Source organism: Poecile atricapillus, chromosome Z (assembly GCF_030490865.1).
Source record: "Poecile atricapillus isolate bPoeAtr1 chromosome Z, bPoeAtr1.hap1, whole genome shotgun sequence".
Classification (NCBI taxonomy): Eukaryota; Metazoa; Chordata; class Aves; order Passeriformes; family Paridae; genus Poecile; species Poecile atricapillus.
In genome coordinates this window covers 138741124-138761169 of record NC_081289.1, presented here as the reverse complement: position 1 = coordinate 138761169, position 20046 = coordinate 138741124, and the positions used below count along the sequence as shown (strand labels likewise).

The following is a 20046-nucleotide window of genomic DNA, read 5'->3' as shown; positions in this document are numbered from 1 at the left end:
TTTAAAAAAGCACTAGTTCATAATTGAACCAAGGATTATGTTCAAGGCTAAGCAGTGAAACATTCAAGCTGCTTTTGTTCCCAACCTTTTCTCTTCATAAGAGAGAAAAGATTGCTCCTCTGCTCCTTAAGTGGAGGCAGTAAGCTAAGGGCAGGATAGGTTCTAGCAGTACAGACATCCCTGTGTGACAAAATAGCAGGTTGTGATGGTGAAGTCATCACTCAAGGAGGAAAAGAATGCAAGGATTACATTTAAAGAGCAAACCCTACTGCACTTATTCTCACTGCCTTTTGGGAAAGTTAAAAACAAATCATTGAAGGAGTCTTTTGAGAATAAGGGGCTACTTTTTTCCAGCAGACAGGATCACCACTTGTTACTTAAAATATTTTGTATTTTTTTTAAATGGAGCTATCACCTTCTCTTAGGTTGTTTCAAACACCTGCTAACCTCTTCCTTTAAATGTGCATTTTACTAATATTGTTTTCAACACACCGGCACACCCATGGCCCTGCAATACAGCATGCTTCCCCTTACCTTTCCTGGACTTGGTGCCTTCCCTCTTGGTCTGCATTAGAGGGCTTTTCCCATCATCCACATTTGCACCAAAGCCAACCATTTTCTTCCCTGAACTGCTCCCACGACTGCTCCCAGGTTCTCTGGAGTTTTTGCTCACTGGAGGTGTCCTCAATAAATAATCTTCATGTTTCAACACCGGGACACTGGGAGGAAAGAAAGATTGCACTGTTACATGATGCATTCAGTCCACTAACACTGCACCCAGCTCCCTACCCAACTTTTACTCTCCAGAAGCATAAGCATCATGCTGCTGGCTGAGTTCTTGTTGAATCCATTTATAATTTCTGAAAGCAGGATGCCTAAGGCTTGAAGAGTTACCAAACCACTTTATCAGCAGTCTTTGGTTATCAGGAGCCAGCAGCACCCTGACAGCTGTATTCAGAGTTTTGCAGCATTGGGCACATTCCCTAAAGCATTAGATCCTGGATTTTTCAAGTCAGAAGGGTTAGAACAGCACCAGTGGGATGAAGACACACAAACGAAGATGAAGACAAACTTTGTTCACCACAATGGGACAAAATTGAAAGAAAGAGTAATTTAAAAAATGTCCACTTTGCTAGACTAAAGAGGAAACAGAGAAGATTATGTAAAGAGAAATGTGAAATTTTAGTTTGCAAAAGGGAAGCAGATCACAGAATCACAAAATCATTTTTAGTGGAAAGGACCTTTGAGATCATCTGAGTACAACTGCCAAGGCCACCAATAAACCACATCCCCAAGTGCCCCATCTACATGCTTTTTAAAAACCCCCAGAGACAGTAAGAATCTAATTCAAGAAGAAATGGATGAGAAGAGAGGAAACAACGAGGTGAGATTGATGAATAGAGGTACTTTTAGAGTTTAAAAGTATGAGCAAACTGGTGGGAGAGAATCTGGTGCAGAAGTGCAGTACTTTGAGTAAACTAAGGAAAGAGAAAGTTGATCAGAACCATTACGGTTCAGGATGAACTTCAACACATCATGAACACTGCATGGACAGAGGCAGGAGGCAAATCTAGTGATGGGGAACAATCATGGCCTTAAGCTCTGCAGACACAGATATCTCAAAATCGTCTGGGCAGGCAGGAGGCTATGAAGACCCACGTTTCTCTCACTAAAGCTACTGCTTTCAAATTCTGGTCTCTGCGAAATAACTACTGCTTTAAATGACAATTCCCAACATCTGCAAGTCATTAGTCCCTGTCATAAAAAGCCCCTTTACAAAAGAAATTAAGAACACAAAAAAGTATCTTTGTATTATCCAAATAAAATAATACAATTTATCTCAAGATTATATTGATCTACTTAAATCATGGAAGTGGCAAACAGCTTTCTTAAGTTATTAGAAGATGAAATAAATCTTAACAGTTGGATTCTGTGATCCCAGAGGTCTTTTCCAACTTAAACCATTCTATATTTCTATTATATTTTCCCTGTTTAAGCACCAGTTTTACACCGGCAACCCAACGAGTCTCACTGAGCTTTTATGAGTTAAGATACAGCTTCAAGGAGATTGAATCACAAGAATCTTTTACCTAAAAGCTTGCACTGACTGAAGTTATTGTAGATCTGTGGAAAAAGCAGGAGATAATAGCTAAATTAAAAGTTTCCCATCAATGTGCTGTATAAGACATTGTTTAATAGGGCCCACTGAGCCTGTTGGACAATTAGCACTACTCCTGTATTATTAATGCAGAACAGTATATAATGGCTTATGACCTGTAATAACTGACTGAAGTGTTGGATATAACTTCTCCAAATAACCTCCGTTTACTTTAGGGCTTCTAACTGTGTGACCACTAATAATTCTGCAAAGTGTTTTTAAAATTTATGGTGGCCTAAATTAGTATCTTATTTGAGTTATATGAAATTATTAACCTACTAATTCCTGCAACTACAAGAGCACCAAGAGGTGGTTTGGATCCTAGCAACTGCTTAAAGAGGCTTAAAGGTGTACTACCTGACGAGATTTCTCTGATAAAACAGGACCTGATATTCCATTTGCCTGTACTTGGGATGATTAACAACATTTAAAAAAACAGTGAGGTTGTCATTATTTGGATGCTTTCTGAGTTGTTGAAAGCACATTTGATTACAACCTACACTCCTCATGTGAAAACAGTGACCTTTGGCTTGCAGATAAGGAGGTGATCACTTGACTGGTTCTCCTTCTGAATGCAGTATCTTCTACATGGTGCAGTTACCTCTAGAATACTGAGTTCTGTTTTAAATACAGCAGTGGCAGAGGCAATTCAAACAGACACCAAAAAGAAGGTACATAAGCTAAGGTATAATAAATAACAAAAGCAAGTGTATTTGCATTTAAAACCTCAGTAAACAACTAGAGCCTCATTGTTTAGTACATAATAGAAGACAGCTTATGCTAAAGTTTTGCCCAAGAAATGATAGAGTCCCAAATCTTAAAATGACACTTAATCTCAAAGATGTGCAGACCAAGGAGGGAAAGGGATAATGCAGAGAGAAGAAAATTCAGTAATTAACTATCTACCACAATTAAACAAAGAAAACATAAGGAAAAAAAAAATCTGTTTCAGAGCATAATTACTCATTCACCTCTGGAATAATTAGTATTGAATGATGTGACTATTGCAACGTGGAAATTTAAACTCAACATATGGTTGAAAGGAATCGGGAATTTATATCTGGAGAGATTTAGCAGCAAAAGAGGTTTTTGTCTATTTTCAAATCTAACTACTCATCATGTCACTCAAAGGCACCATTGTTAGGAGGACTTCCTGCAGGTCACCACAATATCCAATGAATTTTCATGGCACTCCTTGAAACTACCCAACAGAGAAGACCGTCTAAATAAAGACCTTATTAACCTACCTACCCTACATACCAGGGCAGGAGATGTAGTGTGACCAGAAAAGAAGCGAATCTCAGCACTGCTGCCTCATTATGAATATCCAAGTACACCATCACCAAAGGAAATCACACCTTGAACATTCCTTCCATCCTTTCTGAGCCTCATATCGCGATATCCCTGCTGAGCGCGAATGGCAAATTTTAAATGTCATTCAGGACCCATTGAATACTGCTAGTATTTGCATTCCTTAAAAAGTAGAAAAACATTAACCTTTTGTTTTATTGAATTAAAATGCCATGGAAATGCTGATGTAGTCTTCAGAGACTGAAATACTTTTACAAAGAAGAATAGCTGTCATTTATTAGACACAAAGAACAATTACTTGATAGGATGCTTTCTGACAAAAAGCAGATTGGTATTCTCATCATAGAAAAGGCATTGTAAAAAAACCCGGCACAGACCTCTGAGACTTGAATAATTTAAAGCTGCATTTGGTGCAATTTGAATTTTTCTTTAGGGAGGCAAAGTTAAATACCTTTAATTTGTTCTAATTATTTCAAATTTGCAAGTTAATTATGGCTGATCATTAAATAACAAAAAGGACTATCGTCTCCATAGAGTTTTACCTCCTACCCTCTGCATTACTTAAGCTAGATTTTAGTATGCATGAATTAACTTTCTAAATAATCACATGGTTTGACTAAATGGCTCAGTAAAATGAGCTCTGATCCTCACAATAAGCATTAATGGACATTAGAAAGGCTATTGGGACCCATGTTACTTACATTATAAGTATTTTTAATGGGGTCTTATTTACTAATCTTTATGTACTGTTCAAGTTAGGGCATCATATAGATACATTATTCTGCTTTAAAGAGGAAAGTCAGTTCTTCAAGATACTAAAATAAATGTCCATTTAGAGCCAACTAAATTCATTTTTAAACTAATGCAGGAAAACTCTGATAGAATATAACTTCTTTTAGCTGCTGATCCTGATGAATCAATCCAACATAATGGCAGCCTTGTTCTGCAAATGGAGTTTTGCAGATCTGTTGAATCGCTAAGCAACCCAAGCAGCTCAGGCTCTTGCCAGAGTCGTGCTTACTATCAGCATGTGATTTACCTCGCCCACGAGGCTTCCTCTCTTCCCTGCTCCACACCCAATGCTCAGCTGACTGGGTTCCCAGTCTTCGATCCCAGATTTGGATGCTCACCTTTCACTGAACTCTGATCTTTCCGTGCATTTTTCAGTGCAGATCAGTGTTGTAACTATTCAGAAACCCAAAATGCGACGCAATGCATGCCTCCACTATGTATGTTCAACAGATGGCTGCCTTAATGGTACCCTACTGCACTCTGCTGAGGAAAGGGCTTGTGAGTTTAACCATTATCAAACTAACAGATTGCCGTGGTAGGTTAGCTCCAAAAGCAAACATGTTGGAATGTTATTTTCCTGTTCTGTAATTTCTGTTTTAAAAATAAAATAATTAACAGTTCATGTGTGCAATCTGCTGCAATTATATCAGGCCAAGAATGCATAACACTTAATGATGCAAAACTGGTGATAAGTAGACAACCCAAGCAATACGTTTTTGTAGCTGGAACCTGAATTGCCATTTCAGATGCAGTTTGACAAACAGGCTGAAAATTGCTTCCTCCCCTGCCACTTTGGCTGGGAATGTTTTCCAGCCAGATCAGTTTCCAGAGTCAGCTCAGTACAAAGCAACAGCACTACAAGCGCTGGCACAAAAGAGAAGATGCCAGGATCTTCTTTTCAGTAGGGGTCCAAATTTAGATCAGTTCACATCAAGCTTGTTATCAAACAGCACTTTTGAAACCACCCGTTCCAAAGTGGGGCTGCTTGGGAGGTTGTTTGTCTGCATAGCAAATAAAAAAAAAATATTTCTAGGGAGAAAAGAAGCACTGAAGACTTTGGATGCGTGGTTCTCAAAACAAATGGCAGTGGTCTACTGAACAATCACAACTTTTCCAGTCCCCTCAAGTGGAGCTGAGAAGAAACACATCAGAAGAAAGTAGCCAGCAGAGAAGCAAAGAGGAAAGAGAAGGGAGGTGGATCTACTTGCTACTGCTTTGTGTAGGATGTACAAATCTAGAGGGCAGCTGAGCAGAGCTGGAAGGGAGGTAAGAGAGTTGCAGGTGAGGAGGAGAAGCATAGTGTGAACTTCAGGGCAATCTCTCATCCCTGAATGCCATGAACCTTCCCTTCCTAAAAATGTTTTTTTTAGCTTAGCGTTTTCTCCTCCCTTTAAGAAGCAAGAAAAATTCCTATTCTAATACAGACCTTGCAGACCATATTCAAGCCCAGAGTGAGATTTCATGGGCCAATTATAAAACCTGGCATTTTGAGGGTTATGTTAGATGCATCAGCATGTTAATGGCACTGCTGGGATCCAGTGAATGTCAATAAGAAACAGCTGCTTTCCTTTCTAGAGAGCATGTGCATTTAAAGCTTTGAGATCACAGAATCAGAGAATAGTTTGGGTTAGAAGGAACCTTTTAAAAGTCCCCATGTCCAATCCCCCTACAATGAGCAGGGACGTCTTCAACTAGAACAAATGGCTCTGAGCCTAACCAAAGTGACCTTGAATGTTTCCAGGGCTGGAGAATCCACCACCTTTCTGGGAAACCTGTACCACTGCTTTACCACTCTCACAGTGAAACATTTCTTCATCATATCTAACTTGAATCTGCCCATTAAGCTGAAAAGCATGACAACTTGTCAGTTATAGACCCTATTCAAAAGTCAGTATCTTCCTTAAAAGACCACTTTAACCATTGAAAAGGTGCAGTCAGAGTTCCCCAACTCCTCTCCTCCAGCTGTCTTCAGGACCACATCCATCTCCCCTCTTACATATCTTTTAGGCAAAAGGCAGGAGAGCAGGGACAGGTAGGGAAACACTTCAACAGTCAGTAAGAGCTCTGGAACTGAAATATAAATATTATCAAATCTGCTTGTAATAAAAGGATTTTTCATCACAGAAAATAGACAGTGATTGCCTACAATCTACATGTTATTATGCAGACAATATATTGCTGAGCTGTCATGCAGAGATTTCATCTCTTACAGCACTATTCAGGCTCAATGCCCTTGAATCCAGTAATGCCCATGGCTGTGTCAGGTTTCTCTGTTGTTTTTCAGGTTCTTTTCCCCCTGTTGAGATCTCTCTCTCAAACCTACTGCATTTGGTTTACTTTTCTCTCATCTTGGAGGAGATACACTGGTACCCATGCTAAATTTTTTTCTATATCTGAACCTGTACCAGAGTACAGCAATCCATAGCACGGCTTTCCCAAACCACTCTTCAGAGACCAGTTGCTTCCCCACTCCCTCAGTGGCTGATGCTCAGATATTTAATTCTGCTAGCAAGAATTGAGGCCACATATGCTCTTAATTAGCAATGACCTATTAGATCATACCAGCCATAGGTGAAACCCTAGCCCCACTGAATCAATCAGAATACTGTCTTTATTTTCAGTGAAGTCAGGACTTCACTTAATATACATGGTGAGAGGTCCATTTGTATCAAGTATTAAGTTAATTTAACCTAGAATTATATTCACGCCTTCCCTTTGAAGCCCTCTCCTTCCTCTGGTTTAAGCTCACTACATTTCAACTCCCTACCAGAACCTTTCCAACATATCTGAGTTTTCCTAATAAACAGCAAAATTACAGCTGTGATTACTTTTCTATCTTTCCTGAATTCAAAGAAAATTCTAGCATAAAGGTTTTCAGTCACAGAGAAATGGCCACAGGATACAGACTGGCCAAGTTTTAGCATGGCAAAATTCTGTGATTGTGTTTGGCCTTTCTTACAGAGCAGAGCAGCTGTCGTTCCAGCAGACTTTGCTGTCAGCCTTCACAAAAGGAAGTCATGTAAATGTCAAGTCAAAGGTATAAAAACAATCCTTCGAAACAGTGTCTGTATATCTGAAAAGCCTGCCTGGCTGTCACCAGTCAAAGCACCACGAGGAATGATGCAAAACCCTGTTTAGGACAAAGTTTTTGAACTAAATCTAAACTACTTCAGTACATCAGGCAGCATCACTCTCTCCTTCAGAAGGAGAATCACATGCTCTTCAGCAAAGTGAATGCCAGTCTTAGTGCCTTATCCAGCATCACTAGAGTCTGGCTGAGAGCCAGCCCCAGTCACAAGATACCCATCGAAATGCCATATGCAAGCTATCTCCTAAACAAACATGCCCCAAATTGGATTGCAATTTGGTTGTGATAAAGGCATAGAAGAACAACACATCCTCTCTTCTCAACTTGGCTCACCCAGCGCAAAAGGCTTCACAGTGGATGGGCTGCATTTCAAAACAGGCTGTGGCAGAGATGGTCTGGGTGGGCAGGTAACCACCTAATCTCTTCCTTTACTAGGATTACTAGTACACAAGCACCCTCTCCTCTACAGAAGTTTCCAGACAGCCTGATAGGTGTTGATAACAGCAGCTTTCAGTAAACGAGCAGCAATTGCAAAAGCCCTTTTTCTGATCATGGATCACATCATGGAGCAATCATTTGCTAAGGGTAACTGACAATACAGCAGAGGATGGACACACTAAGAGTCAGATACACTGTCTGTTCTTCCGAGGCTGCACAATCTGATTTCTCTAACCAGGGACCATTACCGCTGAAAACAACACAGAAGCACCCTTGCAGGACCCATTTTTCCATGAAATTTCTGTCCTCTTATTTTAATCACCTTTATCTGTACCACAGGATGATTGAATCAGGCATGTTAAGAGCAGGTTACTACAGGTTTTTAGGATTGTCTCTTTGTGTCAAAGTCTTACAAATCTTGGGACTAGTCTGGAAACTGCAGTGCGTTACTTACTCCAAAAAGCCATTTGGCTCCTCTGCCAAATACAAACTTGACATGGATTTTGATTTTTGTTTTATAATGATAAAAACAATCATGTTAGAATTTTGTCAGGTCTGTAACTACAAATGTACATGCCATCCTAAATATTCTCATACTACAGCATCTTTTGAAATGGTGTCATACACTATCCCAGATCAGTTAGAAACACCCTTCCTGATGCATCTTCACACTTCATTGGCCTTTTTTCCATGATTAAATCACATCTGTGGGACATGGTCACTCTATGATTAAAGAGTATATTAATGATTTACCACTACACTAGTACTCATCCATATTATATTACTTAGTAAAATGAAAACACTGAGATTGTTTATTGATCTGCTTTAAGAAAAAAATCCCATAGCCTGAAAAGAAGTAAATAGAGAAGTTGAGACTTTGGACTTTACTTTGATTAGTAGATTACCATGCCCAACAGATGCAGATTTGACAAGATAGCTACTGGTAAAGATTTAAAATAACCATTTTAGCCATTTCAGTTGCCTTAAATTCACTGAAGTTACGTATTTCACAGAGCATGTTTGATTGCTAGTGACTGTAAAATCAAGTATTTATTGCAAGAGCAATACAGACTTAGATGCCTAAATAATGGCATACAACTATAAAAACCATGGCCTGGGACCCACAGAAAAACCAACACACTAAACATGTCCTTTCAGTGCATATATTTTATGTGAATTTGACAGCAACACCAAATATTGACTCAACCAGGATGTTTATGGAACAGATTTAACACATATTTGCACTTGTATTTAGAAAATATTCCGATATAATAGAACTGAAACCAGATGGAAACCACTGCCTCACTAAAAGACACCACTGAGGTATGTATTGGCATTGCTCTGATGTCCACTCTCAAGGGGAAGAACAAAGGGAAGAGATCCTGGCACAAGGCTGGCTGCCATAAAGCTTTGGGCTTGGGGCTGCCAGTTCCCAGCCTCTGGAAACCCTTCTGGTCCAGACACAAGTGATTTTTGCCATCTTAGAGCTACCACTGTTGATTTTTGGGCGTGAAAGTCTACATTTGCATACGTTTGTTACAACCTGGTGGAAACATCTGTCCAGAGCAGATGCTGTGAGTGCCATTCTGACACTGTGACGTGGGTTCAGGGGTTTGCATTATTTGTGCTGCCAAACCCTCTCAGCCCTACTGAGTCCACAGCAGGTATATAAACCTAGCCCACCTCTCAGAGATGTGGCTTACTCAAAAAGGATGCAGAAACGTAAATGGAGATTAAGGGAACACAGAGTTAAAAAGAAAAGAAGGATTAACTATGCATTGATCAAACAGAAGGGCATGTAGTTATACAAAGAGGTGAAGTCTGGCACTATTGACAGAAGACTGAAGACACTTGCAAATTGTTTTGTTTCAAACTCTTGTGCGTGCTAGAAGCCACACGAAAGCATTTCCACAAAGACAAGCTGATGACTTGTCGCTGCAGTTGAGTTCTAATGCTTTTCTCCCCAGATCACCAATGAAACTTTTTGAGTATGGCTTAGATTTTAGATGGATTTACGAGGCAGAGACCATCTTTGTAATCTGTGTGAAGAAACACATTTGTTTGAAACTCACCAAATTAGGATTGAGGGAGGGGAGGGGAAAAGAGCTCCCTTAAAAAGCTTAGGAGAAAAAAAAGAGCTCAAAATGATAAAATGTAAAACAAGAAATACATTGTCAGAACACACAGATGAAGGCAGAAGTCACCATGACATGACCCAGTGGTTCCAAAAGACAGAAAGAATTAGGGAATGTAGTAGCAGCACATGGCTGAAAGTTAATCCAACACACAAAAAAAACTCTGAGTGCCACATAACTGATGGAGTTAAGAACAGGTGGTGGCAGAGAAAATAAAATAAGAAACAGCTTTATGACTTTTAACAGACAACTGGTCCCTGAAGGAGAGTTCAAAAGAAGCAAAGCAGACAAGATCTTAAGAAGCAGCCAAGATACCCATTTGGAAAACTTATTTTGAAGTAGGTGAATGAATACTGAGCAGTTAAAGAAGACTTTAGAGTAGTCAAGGTGCAAGAACTAAAACAAAGGGGTTTTTTTAATTGTTGGCATAGCAGAAAAAGATATTTTGGCTGCAAAGGAGAAGGAAGCTGCAATAGCTGTCAGCAGCCCAGATGCATGCAAAGGAGAGTGATCCCAAGGTTATGAGTCTGAGTGGCAGGGAGGATGTGGCATTATCAAAATCAGAAATGAAGAGAGATTCAGAAGAAAAATGTACAGAGCTCTGTTTTGGCCAGATTAGGAATGATCTGAAGGCAAAACAACTGGGATTATGTGTCAGGGAGGCAGTCAGATATGCAAGACTAGATGGAACAGAGCAGAAGGTTTAAGAGTTATTGGCAGGGAGATGATAGCCAAATCCATGTAACAGGATGTTGTCATCCAGTGGGTACAGAAATCTCCAGTCAAATCAAGGAGTGACTAAATCCCTTCCCTGCCACCTCACAGAGGTTCCTACCTAGTTTCAAATGAAATTATCTAAAATAGTGCTGCGAAAACATGCATAAAAAAACCTGACTTTCAATAAAATCTAAAGATCATACTGTTTCTAAAACTAGGGCAACCACTAAATGAAAGTTAACCCGAACAATAACTTTAGCTAAACTTCAGGTCACATGCATTTAATATAATGAGATGAGGAATATGAAAAGGCCATTCATAATGGAATTCATCGAGTTAGGAATGCCATGCTTAGCTGCCTTATAACATATAATTAATGATCCTATAAAAATCCAGCAGTACGAACTCTCCCGGCTGCCCGCAGAACTGTTCTTTATGCTGGGTAGGGCAAGCAAGCATCTGCTTCCACAAATACTGCCCTTTGAGAAGCTAAAAAGCTTTTTTCCCCCTGCTCCATCAGGGACCACAGTGCCATTTCCATGACATGCTGAGCTTTGAACCATTACCCAAATCAGACTATAGCATTTGGCAACCCAGTACACATCTGTCATGATAGACTGGTTATTGGTCAAATGTTAAAGAAAAAGTCATTAACTCTCTTCCATTGCTTTTAATACCCCACCTTCCTCCAGATTATTTATAATCCCCACTAAACCCACCCTCTGTTTATAGTCTTCTAACACAACAGTGAAATGTATACTGCCTGGAGATCTGTCTTGCCTTATACCACTCCCAACAATTTGGTACAACAAAAGATGTTCTCCCTCCATCAAAAGGCCTGATCCTTTCTGAAGCATTGATGCTCGCATTCAAGGTTAAAGGATTAAGGCCTGTAGCACTGGGTACCAGAGGAAATGAAGCCAAATATCGAAAGAAACACAAAAATCAATCCTCTTCACTGCAGGAGCAGTGTGAAGAACAAATCAGCTGGGCTGAATCTAAAATTTTCTCTGCATGGCTCACAGAAATTAGCACTTTTATAAATATAATGGGTAGTTCTGGGAAGCCTCAGCACCTGTGCAAAGCCACAGTGTTAAAGTCAATACATCTGTATGGTCTGGGAAGTTTTATGCCAGAATAATTCAGTGGCAAATACACAAAGTCCACTTCAGAGAGAGCCAGAGCTGGGAAGTGAGTGCGGGCACATGTGCTATTATCTTTATATGTAGTCTGCAAATCTGCAAGTGGCAGAACCTAATATTTACTAAAGTTTGCCTATTTCTTCAATTCTCCGAGTGCTGAAGTGCAGCCAAGGTCACAGGAGGGGTGGGGGAGTGTGTTTTAGCATAGTGCAGCTGTGATCATGGGCAGAACAGCAGGGTACAGAGGACTTCTCACTTAACTTTGTAATACCAATAGCTTTTGTTCTTAGTCCTGCCCCATCAGTTCTGATATAAGCTTTAAATGGCATGAAAGTTGTGCGGGTGGGTTTAAAATTTCCTGATTTAAAAACTACCTTCCAGAACATTTTGTTTTATGTGGTTTTTCTAAACTTTTCCAACTGATAAATTTCTGGGACATATGAATGTTTAGATTTAACAATATATTCTCTTCATCCAAGATAACACATAAAAATAAAAAGTAACAAAATGATATGTCTGAAAAAGTAATCCACTTCAATTTATAAAAATAGTATTCAGGTTTTCAAAATTCAATTCAGCCAGTAAACTAACAGTGTCTACATTTTCCTGTAAAGGAGGCATCTGCAAATGACTTGCAAAAATGTCTCTCACTGTCTGCAAGTGTTGGCAAGGAACAAACTCCTTCAGGAGATGCATGTATTTCACATATTTCAACTCAAAAAAAAAAAATTCTCCAAGCATTTTCAGTTTTGATGTGGGATATTACTGAACCAAGCCCATGCAGAACACTGGCAGGAAATGCAAGTTTTGTGAAAATACCAAAGCACTTGTGTTTTAACTAGCCTGTTTTCACCAACTGCCATCCTAAGCTTAGCAGTGTTTCTAACACCTGGGTGTCTGTGATTTTTGAAGACGTCACCTACAGGCTGAGTGTATCTGCCTATAGAAACCACTTATGGCATTTCCTGCTTACATCTTATACCTCCAGTCACTCAGTAGGCTTCCTGCTCAAGGTTACTTTGGACTGCAATGGGAATGATGTAATACTGCTGTGTGCAGCAGACACGATCGTGAGAACAGAATCAGCATAATTCAGGTAAATGTTAGATAGGCAGCTTGAAATCACTGTTGCAGTTGAAAGTAAACCTGAAAATTAGATTAGTGAAGGAACCAGGTCAGCAGAAATGAACTCCACTCTCTCCAGTCTGATAAGGATCACTGCCTACCCTAACAAAAAACCCCCAATATTAAATGCGTGCATAGGTATATGTAAAAAATTGCCACACATTCCCCTTTATGCTTTTAGTAACTACATCAGAACAAAGATCTTCACCCTGTACAAGAAAACCTACTACCTTCAGAGTCTGCACGTGGCACTAATGAAGCAAAAATGTGTGTCTAACTCTGACTGTACCCTCCCATACGTCACAGCAGACTCCAGCAGCCATCTGTTGGAAGGATTCTGTGCCTATATATAGCCAGACACCACCACAAGAGAAAGAAAAACTCATATCTGCACCTAATTCAGCGTGTGCACTATTGGCAGATCTGCAAGCACTTTTTTTTTTTTTATCAGCCAAACAAGCGTTTGCACCACAAATATCCTATCTAAAAATGATACAAACTTCAATGTAAAATTATCTGGAACAAGAAAGTAAGTTGGTTGTTAAAAGGAGCACTAACAGGTGGGTAAGCAGCTTCCACATACACAGATTTTATGGGCCATTTGCAAGCACAGTTTATTTCATCCCAATTTAATGTGCCAGTCTGCCAAAACAGCAAATAGAAAAAAAATCCCAACAAACTGTATTCAGTACACTCCTAAAAGCTGGCTGAGTCCTATATAGATATACTTCAAGACACCAAGGACAATTCAGAGATGACCAGAAACCTGTGAGTCTTGGGCAATGAGCCAGTTGCAGCCCTTGTGAAAGTTTCTCCTTCAGAGGCCCAAGACTTGGACATACCTCAGGACCTGGGAAGTAACATGCTGGAATGAAGAACTGAAAAGAAAATTCCTCTCTCAGGAAACCAAATGGGTACTACCATTGTTTTTCAATTCTCCTCAAAACCAGGAGTAATGGGGCCAGCAAAAAACAAGCCAGCAGTAGCAGAGCCATGCAATAGCTACTTTTATTTTATATTTAAATTATTTGGAGGGGGAAATTGAGTGAACAAATCTGGATATGCCTGGGACAGCAGGGGGAGCTGCGAGTCTGCGTTCCTCTGCAGGTCTATTTAATTGTATTGAATATTTGGACAAAAGCACACAAGTGTGCTTGCACATCACCACAGAAAGATGTCTGCATGTCTAACAAGCCTCAGAAAAGAGAGTTCATAACAAAGCATTAAACAAGGAGCAACAGATAATTGTCACCTTCTCTCACTGGATATTAAAAATAGTTACACCATAAAAATAAAAATCTTTTAAAGTACCCCTGACAGCACTCCCTCCTGGAACTATCACCATAGCAATGAACATCCAAGTACAGGGGAAGTACCGCTGAATCCTGTGTTTGATATTTTCAAGTAACTAAAAATATAAACTGGCAAAAATACACATGGGTGATGTAGAATGAGGCACACAAACATAAAGAGCCTTCAATGAAATTAAAGGTGGCAAATTCCACCTGAAAATCTTTAATACACCAGGAAAGAATCCTTTCACCAGATAGCATACATTGAACAAGTGCCTGCAGATAACTGTAAACACATCTGATAGCTGCTGTAGCCACGGGTTTGTGTGGAGGCTCAGTGGCAGAATTGTGTGAAATCCGAGGCAAAGATGCCCATTAGAGAGAAGGCAGTAAAAAGCCACACTGGCAGAGCCTCACAGGAAACCTAAGAATCAGAAAAGCAGGGAATCTTGAATGTTAAGATTTAGGCACACAGCAGCATTCTGGGGAGGGGTGCTTGCAAGTGAAAAACTGTGTCTCCTCAAGCTGGTGCCATTAAATTCATCTTATTTCCATGCCATTCAGATCAAAGTTAAGATTAAACGAAGGAGGGAAGAGTTTTAAAATTCCTTTCCCAGATGCAGATGTCAGGAGCACACACAAAAGCAGGTGCTGGGTGTATTGATCCTACTGAATACGCATGGAGTGGGTACTTGAGCATGTACCAAGCATCTGCGTCTGGGAGATGGAAAGCACTTTGTAAAAGGCTGTTTTATGCTAAACAAATGCATCAGGTTATGTTTTTATTTTGAATATTTTAAAGCATCTTGCACACTGGGGCAGACTTGAAAAGAAATTATACAGACAACTTGCCATTAATTGCACAAGCTACCATCTCCATACCTGCAAATTGTCTGTAGGCTCACTTAGGAGCACTCCAAGCTACTGAAAACCATCCTCAATAAAACCTGCTCTGACTGCTGCACCTTAGAGAAATGGAGATCCTGCATCTGAAGGTGGTTCAGGTCCCAAATGCTGGCCCAGCCGCAAGTAACCAAAGGGACAGGCACGTTGTTTCTCAACATCAGGGAAGAGACAAATCCAACACTGCAAATTCATATCATAATAGGTATCCAAACAGTCTGAGATGGACAATGCTTGCTGACAATGACAACAAAAAGACCTTAACAGCACATGTAGAAGAAAAAAACCAAACAGGCATCCTTTGAAAATCTGGCTATAATTAGAAGTAGCCCCTGAGATCAAAGTTTTCATTTTCACTAACAGACTATGAGGAAAATCTGCATCAGAAATCAAACTCTGCACTGTATTTCCTTGTGGAATCTATTTTGCTTTCTTCAGTCAGGGAAAAAATTAATCCCTACAGGAGATGACAAGATGCCTTTTAAACTACATACCTCATTTTTGACTACAATTACCTTTCAATAGTCTGGCACAGCTGCATGCTCCTATTTGCTTTTTTTTTTTTTTTCATTAAGGGTTCCTCTATTATTTGTACCCATCCTATAGCATTTATGCCTGGCAGTGATGCACATTCCCTTGTCTACAATTCCTCCTACAGATAGTAGAGAATAAATTGCAATTAGATTTTTGTAATTGTAGATAATTAACACAAAATGAGCTGTTAATTATATAAAAAAAACCAATGTTTTTTCAGTTCCTGATTATATTATTTATTTTACTTCTCACTTCAGCAAGTTTCGTATTTTAAAGGTATTTCACCATTTCCTTTAAAATACCAGGGTATTTTTAAAGTAAGTTTTGTTTATTTGAAGACTGAAATCAAGTTCTATGCTGTGGGCTGATTTTCCATTAATGTTCTGTTGTCATTTGCCATAACAAGAACTTTTTGATAGGTCAATTAAAAATCAAACACCACGACCACGAAGAAAAAACAAAACGAAACAAACAAACAAAAAAAAACCACCAAAAAACCCCCAAAAAACCACCAACCCACACAAAAAACCAAAGAGCCCCACATTATGCAAAAAAAAAAAAAAAAAAACCCTAAAAATTGAAAAGGCACGAGAAAAAAACATCAAAAGAAACAGTTAAAAAAAGGATGTATGTCTTTTCTAAGACATGACCATAGACTTGCATATTCTCCTTCTCTGTACTGAAGAAAACATCACTTACATATTCAAATGCATAAAAGAGACAAATGGACTTGTCTTCCACAGCCTCTTTAAGCCTTACATTAGAGTAAATTATTTAGGGACTATTCATCTGGTAACCTTTGCAAAACTGAAGATATAGGAAGAAAAACTTCCAAGTGTTTTCCTGCCAAACTTTGTAACCAGCTGGCATGGCACCTTGAGATTGCTCAAACACACAATAACTTTGAAAAATTACAGTAAATTAAACTAGGGGATTGAAGAGAGGGTGGGGAACCTTTTGAAATCTAGGACTCTCATTTTGTTAACAGCACAGGTTTTCCTCATTTTCCCTGTTAGGATATGTAGATATTTTCAGGGTTTTGGCAAACTGCTGCCAAGAAGCCCTACAGATGTTCTAGGTTACATTTTTACTCCAAGGGGCTTAATGCTGCTGCATCTTAAACATGTCATGACTCTCCATCTTTTTTGTTATAGTGATAATACTTTGATCATTTCAGTTTGTGTGAAAATGAAAGAAAAGAGCATCTGAATACAACAAAGATATGCCAGTAACTCACAGCAGCCAAACACCTGGTTTAACAGTGAAGTATTCCAAGGAAACTAACAACTCCTGCTGTTCTGGAGAATAAAAGGCTTATCCCTTTTCAATGAAAGGGGATCTCAAAAAGAAAAACAAAATTAGTATAATGAAATTAAAAAACAAGAGAAAAGAAGGTACTGGACCCCTAGTTTATAAATTAATAATTAGTTCTCCGTATTCTCAACAGAGAAGTTTATTATTTTGAGGTATTCTCTTGTCGCTAAGGAAGGAGTCATTCAAAGCACAGCTGCTCATCTTGTCCACCATTCTTTGGTCAAAAGAACACCTATAGTTACAGCACAGAACAAGAAGCTGTTACTTTCTGAGAAAAGGAGAAAACCTTGCCAGTTTTTATTTGTTGCTCTCCTAATAAGCCTGAATCTTCTTCCAGTGTTAACTTGAATGCGACAGGGTAGGACAGAAGGAAAGTACAATAGTGTACTGATTGAAGTTTTAAATAGCAAGCAGGATGGAGATAAAGAGCTAAATATTGGCTTAACTCTGCTTCCAGTTATTTCAGTGTTGGTTTGCTCTGATCACACTGAAGTAGAGGTGCAATGCAGAGGTATTTAAAAAAGAAGTAACTGTCACCAACCATGGAAGATCTATCTGAGAACTAAAGGATAATGTATTATTTACATCAGGTCCAAATAAAGAGATGTTCTGATCTTAATTTAAAAAGTAACAAGCAGCACCTAGAACAAATAACTAAAACTAAGATTTTGTGAAAACTCCATTTTGCACCAGGCTAAGAGGTGGCACACAAAAGCTGAAGTCTCTTCAAGAAGTCAGCCCCTAAACTTTGAGTAATAACAGGTCAGCATAACTATTGAGTTGACTCATAAAACACAGCAGTCAATGAATTTTACCCTTCCTGCAGAAAAAAGCTCTTAATCTGAAACAAACACATGAACAAATACACTTGGCAGGCAACAGCACACTGTCAAGAAGATATACCGATCCTGTGAAGCACTTAGAACTGAAGAGAGAAATTACCTTAGCCCCATGCTGCTGCCGTTCATCATCAGAGCAAGTTCTCTGGGTGCTTCAGCAATGGGCACATCTTCTGAGCCAGGTACATGGCCTCTAATCCTGGAAAAAACAAGTCAGTTCTGCAGCTGGTCAAATCACACCAGGAACTTCCCACTAAAAGGTGGCCTATGTGTCTAGAACACACACTAAATGTAGAAGCTATCACAATTATCTTCACACTTTCAAATACACTTTTGTATTGGAAGGCTGGTTCAGGCCCAGGGCCTTTGCTCCTGAGGGTTACCAGTGGGACAACCTTAGCAGTGTAACTCGATTGAGTACTAGCATTTCAGCAATAGAAGGGGAAAACAATAGGAAAAATCTGCAGTCTTTTTGTTAGAGAAACAGAAAAGTTTCATTGACAGAGTACAGCAGCAGAGCTCAAAGGCATCATGTGTAAGTTGCATAGAACAGAATTTGTATAAGATGCATGTGTGTCCTCAAACTATGGGCCCACAAATGATGCTCCATTTTTAATAGATCACTCCACCTTCTCCTTTCTTTCCAACAAAGACAGAAAAGTCAAGATAGAGGTATTTCTTTTTGATTTGACTAAAATTCCTGTTTCCAAGCTTTGCTGTTACTGGTCTGCTCCAGTGAGGCTTGAACCAAGAGGAGACACTGACACTGAACATACACACGCTATTTTTGATAGCTGAGCAACTATTTAACATCGAGAGTAACTGCAAACTGAAAGGACTACAGTCACATGAGGCTAAATGGAGAAATGTGGAAAATTAAAAGCAGATATGATGCAGTGTGGCAAAAGAATCAATGCTCTCTTTAGCTAAAAGATTAGAAAAGTTAATTGCCAATAACTGCAAGTGGTCAAACCTCTTATTTGTCATTCAATGAAAATGGACCTTAACCAGAACTCCACACAGGCAGGACAGACAAAAATAAACACTACCTGGAAAAGGATTTTTCTTGTATTGTTTTTTATACTGTTACATTGTTCTAACTCAGTTAGAACCTCCTGGCAATGAAGCAAAGGGTATTTGAGCTTAGCTAAACAAATTTTTATTGTTAGCAGTATATAAAATTACCCTGTTACCAAGTACAAAAGTGAATTATATATCTGGAACTGAAACAGAACTGTCATGCCTAAGAGATTTACCTCTAAATATCAAACATCTAATTCTAAATATACTAAAATATTTTTAAGAGAAAGCACATTATATTCTAGTTGTTTTCTTAGAGAGAATATGGCAAATCTAACTTCACATGCGCCTCTGAAAAGAGATCGCAAAAATACAAAGCCCTCAGATTGATCATATATGATTCTTTTTCACAGAATTTTTTTTAAGTAACTAAAGTTCTGTAAACCATTAGGAGTTTTTATCAGAAAAAAAAAAAAGGAGCTACAATAAATATAATGGTACTAACAACCACTTCATTGTAGATATTTAAGGTGCATTTTTTTCTGAACTTACGCCTCCAAACCTGAAAAATTTCCATTAGAAAAAAAAAAAAATCCACAAAAACTCAGTTTGTATGTCCTTCATATCTACTTGTTTTTCATTAGATGGATGCATGCATAGAATTAAGGTATTTGATGATTAAGAATCCATCTGTTCCTACTTAATTCTCACCTGAAGTCATAATCCTTTGTTAGCAATCTCAGTCATTTTCAACACACACATTTGTCATTTCCTCTAAGACAGGTACTTTTAAAGCCACATAAACACATTCTTTTCAATGTAAACAACAATCCAAGAAGACAAACAAAAGACCACCTAGATCACCATACTCTATGTTAAAGTTTGAAAAGTAACCAGGGGGTTGAAATGAAGATGGGAAAGTGATGGTGGTCATGGTCTTCATGGTGGTTATAGTCCACAGATGTAGAAGTGGGTCATCTAATGCAGACTTTCATGGGGTGCTGTCAGCAGCTGCCATATTAAAACAGTATAGAAATATCTGCCCCTGTGAAACACTCCCACTGCCTCTTCCTGCCAAAACTGCAGAATTTTTCCCTGTTGTTTTTCCTTTCCAATTCTGAAATGCTAGTACTCAGCTGAGTTACAATGGCTAATTTAACCTGTTTCCATTCACTGTTTGGCTCACTTTAATAACATAATACCAAAAAACCAGTTGCTCCCTCTATCTCAAAGACTCT

At 39.0% G+C, this 20046-nt stretch overlaps 1 protein-coding gene across 1 annotated transcript in view; it reads right to left on the bottom strand.

Annotated features, from left to right (window-relative positions):
- Positions 1-20046, bottom strand: part of KIAA1328 (KIAA1328 ortholog) — a 172651-nt gene that overhangs the window by 35336 nt on the left and 117269 nt on the right. Inside the window, exons 8-9 of the mRNA XM_058827295.1 lie at positions 17892-17987; positions 535-719 (exon numbers count right to left, since the gene is read on the bottom strand). Of these exons, the coding sequence (XP_058683278.1) occupies positions 535-719; positions 17892-17987 (281 nt within the window). The remainder of the gene's footprint in view (positions 1-534; positions 720-17891; positions 17988-20046) is intronic.